This window comes from Cottoperca gobio, chromosome 1 (assembly GCF_900634415.1).
Source record: "Cottoperca gobio chromosome 1, fCotGob3.1, whole genome shotgun sequence".
Lineage (NCBI taxonomy): Eukaryota > Metazoa > Chordata > Actinopteri > Perciformes > Bovichtidae > Cottoperca > Cottoperca gobio.
This window is the reverse complement of record NC_041355.1, coordinates 2,107,137-2,120,388: the sequence shown is the minus strand read 5'-3', so window position 1 is coordinate 2,120,388 and position 13,252 is coordinate 2,107,137. Positions and strand designations below refer to the sequence as shown.

General features: G+C 43.2%; 1 protein-coding gene across 1 annotated transcript; it reads right to left on the bottom strand.

The window, feature by feature from the left end:
* Positions 1-78: 78 nt before the first annotated feature.
* On the bottom strand, positions 79-2,697 carry LOC115006511 (uncharacterized). The gene is made up of 4 exons (XM_029428798.1): positions 2,526-2,697; positions 2,006-2,410; positions 1,595-1,692; positions 79-364 (listed from the first exon to the last, which is right to left on the bottom strand). The coding sequence occupies exons 1-3, from the start codon at positions 2,695-2,697 to the stop codon at positions 1,622-1,624; spliced, it is 648 nt and encodes a 215-aa protein (XP_029284658.1). The 3' UTR covers positions 79-364; positions 1,595-1,621.
* Positions 2,698-13,252: the final 10,555 nt, after the last annotated feature.

Below are 13,252 nucleotides of genomic sequence, written 5' to 3'. Positions count from 1 at the left end.
GGTCAGAGAGGACCTCCTCCTCCTTACAGACATGTTGCTGTGGGAGCTCTGGAGGGACAGAGAACAAAAGGAATAGGATACTACTGTGGTGGCAAAGTAAAAGAATGCAGACAATGGAGCAAATTAATACCAGTTTATATTTAAACACATGGAATTATATATAAATCTGATTCCTTTGTTTATTATCAAACTTATAAAAGTTGTACACACCTCATGTGAACCAACAAGCCACATTATGAAATCTCTTCCACATGTTTTCGATGTAAAAGGCTTCACATGTGTGCGTTCTCATGAGGACAGTCAAGTGACTATTGTCAAGTAGGTTGAGAATCAGCATGCCTTTTCATCGCTCAACCTTTCCGTACTGAACAGAAGGATAAAGTATGTAACCAAAGCCAAAATACAGAGACTCAAGTGTATAAAATGTGATGCGCTTTTGTGTGAATTAATTAAGTTGAATTGATGTGTGCTAAGACTTACATGCCGTTTGCTAAAGTAAACAACAGATAATATGTTGAGTGGAATGTTTTGAAAATAACTCACTAGGAGCACACATAATATGTGGTCTTGAACGCGCAAATAGTAAGCGCCCTTACACAATGTGTGCATAGTGGGTGCCTAAAGCAGATATATGAGAAATAGATATCAGAAGACTCTAGAGTACAGAAGCGCCCTTAAAAAACCCCTTTAAAAGCGCCCTTTAAAAGCGCATATAATGGGTGCATGGTAATAGATTTTAGAACATTCTGAAAGTAACTCACTAGGGTATAATGCAGTATGCAGCCTTAAAAAGGCATGAGCAGAGGCGGGGACACCAAGGGGCCTATATAAGAAGCCATGAGACACAAGTTCGGGGTTATTTCCTCTGCGTCTTCACCCGAGATGAGAGAAGTGAGGACTTCATCACCGAGAGGACTCTGAAAAAGTGATCCAAGTTGCTGAACAAAGGACAGGATAGGAGTAACCATTTCCCCAACAACTTAGATTTACAAATTGAATCTTCAGAGTTTTTCTATACTCACTCTGCAAATGGACGACTGACATGGACTGACTTCAAGGCCAGCGATCCAATATCTCTCCCTCTCTCCCCAACGATAAGTAGATCAAATAGCCACAGCAGTTAAGTTAATTGATTTTGATATTAATTCTACATGTGATTTTAATCAATTTAAGCTGTATGCCTTGCCCCTGATTTAATACTTAAAATAAAATGAATCTTTTGATTTAAACCTAGAATTGTGGACATTGAGAATTTGTATTTTTATAAGGAAGAAATATCGGAAATGTTTTCTAAATGTTTTGCAACATTAAGGTGCCGTGTCATTTTTTCTTACATTTTTTAGTCTTAAAATTTGTTTTTCATACTCATTTGATCTTTTGTGCTTGTTTATTGGGGTGAATTTAATTTATTTTAACATGTATTTGTTCATTGTTGTCATTTTCAGAATACAAAATTAAATTTATTGTTGCATACATTTAGTTTTTCTTGTCTGTGCTGTGTTGCTTTGTGAAGCACTTTGGGCACTATGTATGAATGTACTGTATGTATGAAAGGTGCAATATAAATGAAGTTGAGTTGAATATTGTTTCTCACCTGTGTGGATTCTTGTATGATGAGACGTCAATGCTGATTTCTGAGTGAAACTTTTCCCACACGTGTTGCAGGAATATGGCTTCTCTCCTTTGTGGCATCTGATGTGGCGTGTCAAGTTACTACAAAGTCTAAAAGCTTTCCCACATTTTCTGCAAGAATATGGCTTCACACCTGTGTGGCGTGTCAAGTTACTACAAAATCTAAAAGCTTTCCCACATTTTCTACAAGAATATGTCTTCTCACCTGTGTGGCTTCTCATGTGGATTACCAAACTACTATTATTTAAGAAAGCTTCCCCACATGTTTTGCATGCAAACGGCTTCTCAACTGTGTGGATTCTCAGATGTCTCTCTAGTAATGATTTATTCTGAAAGTCTTTTCCACATGTGTCACATTTTAAAGGCTGTTTACCTGTGTGAGTATCACAGTGCATCTCTGACAGGTGAGGGTTGTCTACATTGTTACTGTGACTTGTGCTTTCGTGATGTAGATTCTGTTGATTTGGCTCTGCAGTTCTAGTTGAGCCTGAGTCTCCATGCTTGCCTCCTTTCTGATCTTGGCTCTCAGCTACATGAGAGTTGTGAGAGAGGAGCTGGTGGTCACTTTCCTCATCAGTAGGAGTCAACATAAAGGTATCAGTCTCCTGCTTCAGTACAAGCTGCTCTCCCTCCTGACTGGTGCAGAGTTCCTCCTGCTCCTCTTTAATCTGTGGAGGCTCTGGGTCCTCTTGGTCCAGACTGGAGTTCCTCTCCTGAATACAGAGCTGCTGGTCAGAGAGGACCTCCTCCTCCTTACAGACATGTTGCTGTGGGAGCTCTGGAGGGACAGAGAACAAAAGGAATAGGATACTACTGCAGACATGCGAGCAAATTAGTACCAGTAACGTAACCTATTAAAACACAAGGGGTTAAATATACATCGTTTTACACACCTATCCTGTGTAACTTTATTTCGGGTTTCCAAACGACATCCAGCAGTCTGCGCTGACGATGGATCTCTGCCTCGTACTCGACGACAGCTTCTTGAAAAACTCCGAATATTTCTTCAGCAGCAGCATTTAGTCGCTGGTTGACAAACTCTCTAAAACACTCAACTGAAGACATTGTTGCTTAACTAGAGGTCAAATATTCATCCACGCAACAACTACAACATCGTCTCCCTGCTAGTTTCATACATCCACAGAGCTGAGCTAACGCTAGTAGTGCCTGTACTGTTTACTTCCGCTGCATGGCTTCTTCTTCTTCTTCTTCTTCGTTGGTTTTATGGCGGATGGCAACCAGCGTTAAGATGAATTACCGCCACCTACTGTGTTGGAGGGTGGACTAAAATAATCTATCCCTTAAAAAGAGAGAAGTAGAAGAGTACAATTCACTGTAAATTAAATTCTATTGATAAACTCAGTTTATTTCAAATATTGGACTAGTCTCCCTAACCCAATGTCCAAACATGTTTAAGACTCAGTTCTTTCCCTCCAAGCTTCCTGATTTCTGTTTTTTGTGTTTCTCGTTCTCAACAGTATTTTTGGCAGTGAAAAATGGCATGGTCCACTGATTCCTCTACTTGACAGTGCTCACATAATCCTGAGGGAGGTTTCCTTATGAAGTTCAGTGTTTCATTAAGTCTGGTATGTCCTACTCTCAGTTTTGTTAAGCTGTTCTCCTCTTTAGTGCTCCTCCTTCTTTGGCTTCAGATTTCCTGAGTGGAATGTCCATGATTTCTTTGTGTTTCAGAGCACGTTTGGCTAATGTGTCCACAATTTCCTTAAGGGAGAAGTATCTTTGTAGTTGGATGTCGATCTTCAGAATGCCTTTGAAGATTTAATAATAATAATAATAATAATAATAATAATACATTTTATTTGTAAAGTGCCTTTCCAAGCTAAAAGCAATCTCAAGGCGCTACAATGAAGGACAACGACAAAAACAACAACAGACATAATATATTTTTGAAGGAGTTCTGGTGTTCTAGGAGGGAATTCCACAGGTGAGGAGCGGCTGAGCAGAAGGCCCGATTGCCCATGCTGTGGAGCTTGGTCCTGGGGGGGTGGAGCAAGCTTTTTTTAGAGGAGCGGCGGTTGCATGTGGAGGTTTGTTGAGGGAGGAGTTCCTTGAGGTACGGAGGAGCATTTCCATGTATGCACTGATGGGTGAGTAGGGAGATTTTGTATTTGATCCTGAATACGACAGGAAGCCAGTGGAGGGAGTGGAGAATGGGTGGGATGTGATTATATTTTTGCACCCTGATCAGGATCCTAGCGGCGCTGTTCTGGATATATTGGAGCTTTTGAAGGCTCCCGCTTGGAATCCTGATGAGGAGAGTGTTACAGTAGTCCAACCTTGAGGAGACAAAGGCGTGGACGAGTACTGTGGGGCGGAGTTTTGCAATGTTCCTGAGGTAATAGAAGGAGGTCTTGCACAGATGTTTGATGTGGGTGTGATTTGATATCATTGCTCTCACAACCACATCTTTTATTATGAATGTTATTAGATATTTTACATATATAAACGTGTAATAAAATTTCAGGCTGGTTTGAAAGATCTATTAGTAAAGTCGTGTTTTGTACATTTCAGACGGATCCCTCTCCACGGATACACCACAAGTCCATACAGGCTGACCACGTGTCAAGGGGCAGCTGGGGAACAGATGGGGCCTCGAAGGGCAGCTGGGGAACAGCTGGGGCCTCGAGGGGCAGCTGGGGAACAGCCGGGGTCTGCAGAGGCGGCTGGGGAACAGCCGGGGTCTGCAGAGGCGGCAGGGAGACGGCCGGGGTCTGCAGAGGCGGCAAGGAGACGGCCGGGGTCTGCAGAGGCGGCAGGCGGACGGCCGAGGTCTGCAGAGGCGGCAGGCCAGAGTCTGCAGAGGCGGCAGAGCTGAGCTGGTTTGAAAGATTTATTAGTAAAGTCGTGTTTTGTACATTTCAGACATGTGAGAATGAAATTGCTGTGCAGACGGATCCCTCTCCACGGATACACCATAAGTCCATGCAGGCTGACCACGTGTCAGGTCAGCTGGACTGCAAGTTCCAATCCATGTTGGTTGTTCCAAAGGTCAGCATCATAATATTTCAATATTGATATGTAAGATACATACATACATACATACATACATACATACATACACACATATATATATTATATATAATATATATATAATATATAATTCTTGATTATAAAACATATTTTTTGCAGAGTATGTTACTGAACTCTTGACCGAGACTCTACACTTTGTGCCAAGACAATGTTGATGAGGAACCTTTCGAAGTCCCATATCCACTCAGCAGTCGAGGGGCAGCTGGGGAACAGCTGGGATTTTGAGGGGCAGCTGGGGTACAGCCGGGGTCTGCAGAGGCGGAAGGGAGACGGCCGGGGTCTGCAGAGGCGGCATGTAGACGGCCGGGGTCTGCAGAGACATTCGAAGCCTGCCGTACCACGTGACTGATTCAGGAACAGGTTCCTGGGTTTGACGTGCGATTCGAAATATAAGCGGGAGCGAACCGCAATTGAGCCCCCTCATAATTAAGAAAATTGCAAGCAAATTTGTGGGTTGTTGTCGTAGTATGCATTGTTGCTGTTGAGTTGTTGGTATTGTGTTTGTATTGGATCATTATGGAGCCAGCCAACTAGCGAAACAATTGTTATGCACGCCAGCATCATCTTCTCTGTGAGCAAGTAAATAAACCATATCTAAATCTGTTGAAAGAATAATGTACATCCCATATAGTAAAGACCAGCCCCGGTGGCGCAGCTTGTAGAGCAGGCGACCCACTTTCAAAGGCTTACCGCAGTGGCCATTTGTTGCATGTCATTCCCCTTCATCCAATCTTAAACTGTACTATTATTTGAGGCGTAAAAAGCCCACATTTCTTTCCCCAGCACTCTCTTCTCAATAACACGCACACACAATCATCAATCTTTATTTTTTATAGAACATGATATTCATACATCTTAGATGTGTGCGTCAAAGAATTTTCAAGGCAAAGATACTTTAAATCTACTGCAACCTTGCACTTCGCCAGAAGCTTTGAGTAATGAACCCATTTTTGAAACAATTGGCTGAAGTGGTTCAGTGCTTCACAAAAGCTTAATTTGCCCATCACTACTTCACACACCTAAGCCATGCCATTATAATCACTCTGCCGGTTTTACATTTATTGTCCACTTGATGGCGCAGTAGAGCAAATGAAGCACCATGAAGCTTCGGCCCATGAGTGAACCAATTGGATGGAAAGCTTCAATGCTTCATGAAGCTTCATCTCGCCATCACTACTTTACAGACGTCGATGTGTCTAAGTTGAGAAATAATTGAATATTTAGCTATCGAGCAATTTGCGGACAATTAGTCGGGTTCCATAACAATTCAAGGAAACCAAGCTATCGAATCGATATAGGATAGCTTGTGATCTATTTACGATCGAGGATAATGTTACGTTTTATTATGATGTATTTACTATTTATTGGGAAGTTCTATGAACTATAGTCAAATGTATATACCTGTCTGTGTTCTGTTGCCGCAGAGGATCTCCGCCAAATCCAGGATCACCATCACCATCATCCGCATGTTCGCTGTATCTCCATCTTGAATTCTGTGTCTCGAGCTGGTCTGTTTCCACCACGTTAAACTTGCCCGCATGATCTAAATCCACGACACCGGCATCCTCTTCAATAAACTCCTCTTCTTGAAAGTGTAACGAGTGATGACTCACTGTCACTCGATTCTGTCGAAATATTCAAGCCAGAGTCCGACATCGCCACGTCTGCCGTGCTGTCTGTGTATTCAACTGGTGGACTGTGTTTTACTTGTGACGTCAGAACACGGCGTCGGCTGTTTCCGGTAGCGCCGATGTCAACATCGGTGGGCGACATAATAAATCGTGATTTATTAAATACTGCAGGTATAGTGTCATTAATAACACATCATTTTACACCACAAATAGCGTTTACTATCATCAGTAGAATTTCATGGTTATCATTTCGTAGGCTCTTTAATTTCTTTAAACTGAATATAAAATTTACAGTAACTACAACATAAAGCTAAAAACCAAGACACAGAGGGAGTTAGTCGGTGGAAAAGCAGGAGACAGAGTGGATGTGTGAAGTAGCTGACAGCTGGGGGTTGAGGGAGGGTGTTCAAGTCATTCATCCACTTTAGGTCCCCCTTGGGCTGAGAGTCTGGCTCCTTGTACCCAAAGATCATTTTCAGGCCTCTCCAGACACCGCTGACATTCCTCTGCTGCAGCTGCTCCTCCATCTTCTTCCTGTAGGTGTTATTTCCCTCTCTGATCTTCCACCTTAGCTCCCTCTGTACAATCATCAGCTCTTCCTTGTTATCTGATCTAAAGGCCCTCTTTTTGTCTTTGAGGAGAGCCTTTATCTCAGGATCTATTGTCATGTATTTATTGTGGAGTGCAGGAGATGGATAGTAAAAATTATAAAAAGACTTTCAGTTATAATACAAGAAGATTAATTAAAGATGATATAGTAGGTTACTAAGTTTACAAAGACTCATGAGGTCCGTTCTATTTCACCAGTCCACAGTCCACATTCAAGTAGTTAGTCTGTCTATTTCAATCATGATTCAAACACTTCTTCTCCCTTTTGGTCGATGAGGGCTAACACGAGTTAGCCCTTTGATGGTGCACAGGCGTATCCACGCCTCTTGGCACTTCTCTTCCATCCCTCTGTCTTCTGGTACCTACAGTATATCTCAAAAGTGAGTACACCCTTTAGATTTTTGCAAATATTCTGTTATATCCTTTCAGGGGATAACATTATCCTACTGAAACTTTGATATAACTTAAAGTAGTCAGTGTGCTGCTTGAATAACAGTATAGATTTATTGTCCTTTGAAAATTACTCAGTACACAGCTGTTAATGTCTAAACAGCTGGCAACAAAAGTGAGTACACCCCATAGTGAACATGTCTAAATTGTGCCCAAAGTGTCAATATTTTGTGTGACCACCATTGTTATCTAGCACTGCTTTAACCCTCCTGGGCATGGAATTCACCAGAGCTGCACAGGTTGCTTCTGGAATCTTCTTCCACTCCTCCACGACGACATCACGGAGCGCACGGATGTTGGACACCTTGCACTCCTCCACCTTCCTCTTGAGGATGCCCCACATGTGCTCAATTGGGTTTAGGTCTGGAGACATACTTGGCCAGTCCATCACCTTAACCTTCAGCTTCTTCAGCAAGGCCGTTGTCATCTTGGAGGTGTGTTTAGGGTCATTATCATGTTGGAAAACTGCCCTACGGCCCAGTTTCCGAAGAGAGGGGATCATGCTCTGCTGCAGGATGTCACAGTATATATTGGAATTCATGTGTCCCTCAATGAAATGCAGCTCCCCAGTGCCGGCAGCACTCACGCAGCCCCAGACCATGATGCTGCCACCACCATGCTTGACTGTAGGCAAAACACATTTGTCTTGGTACTCCTCACCAGGGTGCCGCCACACACGCCGGACACCATCTGACCCAAACAGGTTTATTTTGGTCTCATCAGACCACAGGACATGGTTCCAGTAACTCATGTTCTTGGATTCATTGTCTTCAGCAAACTGTTTGCGGGCTTTCTTATGCATCGGTTTCAGAAGGGGCTTCTGTCTGGGGCGACGGCCATTCAAACCGATTTGATGCAGTGTGCGGCGTATGGTCTGGGCACTGACAGGCTGACATCCCACTTCTGCAACCTCTGCAGCAATGCTGGAAGCACTCGCACGTCTATTTTTGGAAACCAACCTCTGGATATGACTCTGAGCACGTGGACTCAACTTCTTTGGTCGACCCTGGCGAGGCCTGTTCCGAGTGGAACCTGTCCTGGAAAACCGCTGTATGATCTTAGCCACTGTGCTGCAACTCATTTTCATGGTGTTGGCAATCTTCTTATAGCCAAGGCCATCTTTGTGAAGCGCAATAATCCTTTTTTTCAGCCGCTCAGAGAGTTCCTTGCCATGAGGTGCCATGTTGTCCAGCATTCAGAGAGAATTGTGCCCAAAACACCAAATTTAACAGCCCTGCTTATCATTTACACCTGAATCCTTGTAACACTAACGAGTCATATGACACCAGGGCGGGAAAACAACATCATTGGGCACAATTAGGACATGTTCACTATGGGGTGTACTCACTTTTGTTGCCAGCTGTTTAGACATTAACAGCTGTGTACTGAGTAATTTTCAAAGGACAATAAATCTATACTGTTATTCAAGCAGCACACTGACTACTTTAAGTTATATCAAAGTTTCAGTAGGATAATGTTATCCCCTGAAAGGATATAACAGAATATTTGCAAAAATCTAAAGGGTGTACTCACTTTTGAGATATACTGTAACTTTTCACCTAGTATGGAATTAGTTTTCAGGCTGCAAAAAAAAAGGAAGTTAACCTCTATTTGTCATAGCATGCTGCATAAAAGAGGAAGTTAACATTTGTTTGTTAATAGCTTGCTTCCGTTCCCTTTGTACAGGGAACATATTTTGAGATCATAATGTCTCAACTATCTGTCTGCCCTTGTTGATGCACTCTAGTCACTCTCCTCCTTGACCTTAGCTTGCCTTACTCAACCTCTTCCCCTTACATGTCCCCAATTTCCCTGTATTGTACTTAATGTATACACAGCCAGGTTTAATAATTCACAGTATCCAAGGTTTGTTGTTTGGGAAACATCATACAGTCAGGGTGGGTACGACGTTATCCGCACTAAAGTTGATATAGTCCGTGATAGTCTGTAAGGCTGTTAATGTCCTCCCCATGAGAGTCTGTGAACACATCCCACGCAGTGGAGTCAAAGCAGTCTTGCAGGGCCTCCTCTGCAGACCATCTCTTCATCGTGCGTGTGGTCACTGGCTGTCTGCATACAAGGGCTTTGTACACAGGCAGGAGGTGTACCAGGTTGTGATCTGATCCACCCAGGGGAGGGTGAAGTGATTAGCTGTATGCCTCCTTGGTGTTGGCATACAGTAAGTCCAGTGTTTTATTGTCTCTGGTGGGGCATGTGACATATTGCTTGAATATGGGCAGAGTGGTGTAAACAGAGGCATTATTAAAGTCACCAGAGATCACAAGGAGGGCGTTTGGGTGCTGTGTCGGCAGCCTGCTTACAGTGGAGTTGATGACTTCACAAGCCACATCAGCGTGAGCAGAGGGGGAATATAGGATAACTATCGCGATAACATGCGAGAATTCCCACGGCAGATAATATGGCCGCATGCCAACAGCTCAACGTCCCCACTGCAAACTTTTTTTAATAGTGATGTGTGATAGGATTGCACCATCTATCGTTCACAAATACAGCCAGACCTCCTCCTTTCCTCTTAACACTCTCTTTCTTCCTTTCATGCCGTATCAGATGAAAACCGTCCAATGTGGCGTTAGTGAATACCATGATGCTACAGACCCCGGTATTCCCTCTGGTGCAGGGTCAGCGCCGCTAGCTCGTCCATCTTATTTCCCATTACGATGGATAGAAGGACAGGTCTACAGGACTGTCTCAGAAAATTAGAATATTGTGATAAAGTTCTTTATTTTCTGTAATGCAATTAAAAAAAACAAAAATGTCATGCATTCTGGATTCATTACAAATCAACTGAAATATTGCAAGCCTTTTATTATTTTAATATTGCTGATTATGGCTTACAGCTTAAGAAAACTCAAAAATCCTATCTCAAAAAATTAGAATAGTTCCTCAGACCAAGTAAAAAAAAAAGATTTATAACAGCAAAACAAAATCAAACATTTGAAAATGTCCATTAATGCACTCAGTACTTGGTTGGGAATCCTTTTGCACGGATTACTGCATCAATGCGGCGTGGCATGGAGGCAATCAGCCTGTGGCATTGCTGAGGTGTTATGGATGCCCAGGATGCTTCAATAGCGGCCTTTAGCTCATTAGCATTGTTGGGTCTGGTGTCTTTCAGCTTCTTCTTCACAATACCCCACATATTCTCTATGGGGTTCAGGTCAGGGGAATTGGCAGGCCAATCGAGGACAGTAATGCCATGGTCAGTACACCAGTTACTGGTGGTTTTGGCACTGTGGGCAGGTGCCAGATCATGCTGGAAAATGAATTCCTCATCTCCATAGAGCTTTTCAGCAGACGGAAGCATGTAGTGCTCTAAAATCTCTTGGTACACAGCTGCATTTACTCTGGGCTTGATGAAACACAGTGGACCAACACCAGCAGCTGACATGGCTCCCCAAACCATCGCTGACTGTGGGAACTTCACACTGGATTTCAAGCAACTTGGATTTTGCTCCTCTCCAGCCTTTCTCCAGACTCTGGCGCCTTGACTTCCAAATGAAATACAAAACTTGCTTTCGTCTGAAAAGAGGACTTTGGACCACTCTGCAACTGTCCAGTGCTTCTTTTCCATAGCCCAAGTCAGACGCTTCTTCCGTTGTCTTGAGTTCAGAAGTGGCTTGACCATGGGAATACGGCTATTGTAGCCCATTTCCCGGACACGTCTGTGAACAGTGGCTTTTGATACCTGGACTCCAGCTTCAGTCCACTGTCTTTGAAGCTCCCCCAAATTCTGGAAGCGACTCTTCTTCACAATGCTGTTAAGGCTGCGGTCATCTCTCTTGGTTGTGCAGCGTTTCCTGCCACATTTCCCCCTTCCAACACTTTTTGTGGATGTGCTTTGAAACTGCACTCTGTGAACAGCTTGCTCTTTGAGACATTTCTTTTTGTGTCTTACCCTCCTGATGGAGGGTGTCAATGATGGTCCTCTGGACAGCAGTCAGATCAGCAGTCTTCCCCATACTTGTGATTTAGTTTACTGAACCAAGCTGAGTGTTTTTCAAGGCTCAGGAAACCCTTGCAGGTGTTTCGAGTTAATTAGACGATTCAAGTGATTCGTTGAACACCCTACTAGTATACTTTTTCATGATATTCTAATATTTAGAGATAGGATATTTGAGTTTTCTTAAGCTGTATGCCATAATCAGCAATATTAAAATAATAAAAGGCTTGCAATATTTCAGTTGATTTGTAATGAATCCAGAATGTATGACATTTTTGTTTTTTTAATTGCATTACAGAAAATAAAGAACTTTATCACAATATTCAAATTTTCTGAGACAGTCCTGTATAGCGTCGCTTCCTAGCCCGCAGCTCAGTCCCGGCACAACGTCCTCTTCTTCTCCTCAGCTCGCCCTACCACCTGCCCTCTGGACCCTATCCCCTCTCACCTTCTCCAGTCTATGGCTCCTGACTTTCTTTCTTTTATCACCCATCTCATCAACACTTCCTTAACAACTGGTTGCTTTACAAAGAATCTTAAAGTGGCAACAGTGAACCCTCTCCTAAAGAAACCCACACTCAACCCTTTTGAAGTGAACAACTACAGACCTGTCTCGCTTCTCCCATTTATTTCCAAAACACTTGAACGTGCAGTCTTTTATCAACTATTGTCTTACCTTCACCAGAACAACCTTCTTGATCCGCACCAATCTGGTTTCAAAGCAGGCCACTCAACTGAGACTGCCCTCCTTGCTGTTACTGAGGAACCCTGGAGGCCGGTACTGGGGGCCGGAGGAGCCGCTCAGGATACCGGGAGTCTGTGGAGGTCCGGCAGGGGGCTTCTGCGGAGGTCCGGCAGCGGGAACTGAAGTCTGCGGAGGTCCGGTAGCGGGAACTGAAGTCTGTGGAAGTCCGGAAGCAGAAGCTGAAGTCTGCGGAGGTCCGGTTGCAGGAACTGAAGTCTGCGGATGTCCGGCAGCGGGAACTGAAGTCTGCGGATGAATATGCATATGAAAATAACACTTCATATGTTATTTTACTGTGACAAGATAAATTTCCCCGTTGTGGGACTAATAAAGGATTGTTGATTTCTGATAAAACAGAAAGATACATGGATAAAAAAAAGTTGCTTTTTTGCACAGCATAGAAGAAAGGTGAAATGAATGGGCTGCGTCTTAAAAACCTTTTGCAGAGGTTATGAGTTCAATAATTAGTACGGCCCTCGAAGGATGTTGTAAAAAAGAAATGGCCCTTTATAGGAAAAAGGTTCCCCACCCTTGGTCTAGGGTTACTGAAAAACCAGTGTTAAGCCAGATGTCTTTCACCAGTAAGAAATAAGCAAGAGGATAAAAGTCTTATTGGATATGGATCTTGCGTTGATGAGAGCCACTTTGACTGGGATATCAGTATAATCCGACAACAGTTTGTACCACAGAGAGCGGAGATTCCAGAGATTACACACCACACTTCACAAAGAGCTTTGCGGGGAGCCCGCATCACTGAGGTCTGGTGTCTGTGTCTGGGATAATCGTCCGAATTGATGGTTTGAATTCTCATTCTACCACTTTTTCTACTGCAGATGTAATTTTGGATATCTTTTTTTCAAAGGCGGTTTAGACTTCACAGGTTCATCCCCATCCCTCGTCCCATTCTCTAATAAAAAGTATTAAATCAATGTACGCTGTGAGAGGGCTAGAAAACCTCTCTCAACCAGCGGTGCTGGTCTACCAGCTAGTTCCCATTAATGATGCTGGTCCATCAGCATGCTGCTGCTGGTGAAGATGAATTACCATTTTAGCTCATTTCTCTGTACATAAATATGCAGCCAGTACTTACATGGCCCGTGTATTTCTATGTATAAAATAACTGAAATACAAGAGAACTGAAATAGAAATTAGGCGAGAGATTTAAATGAGATC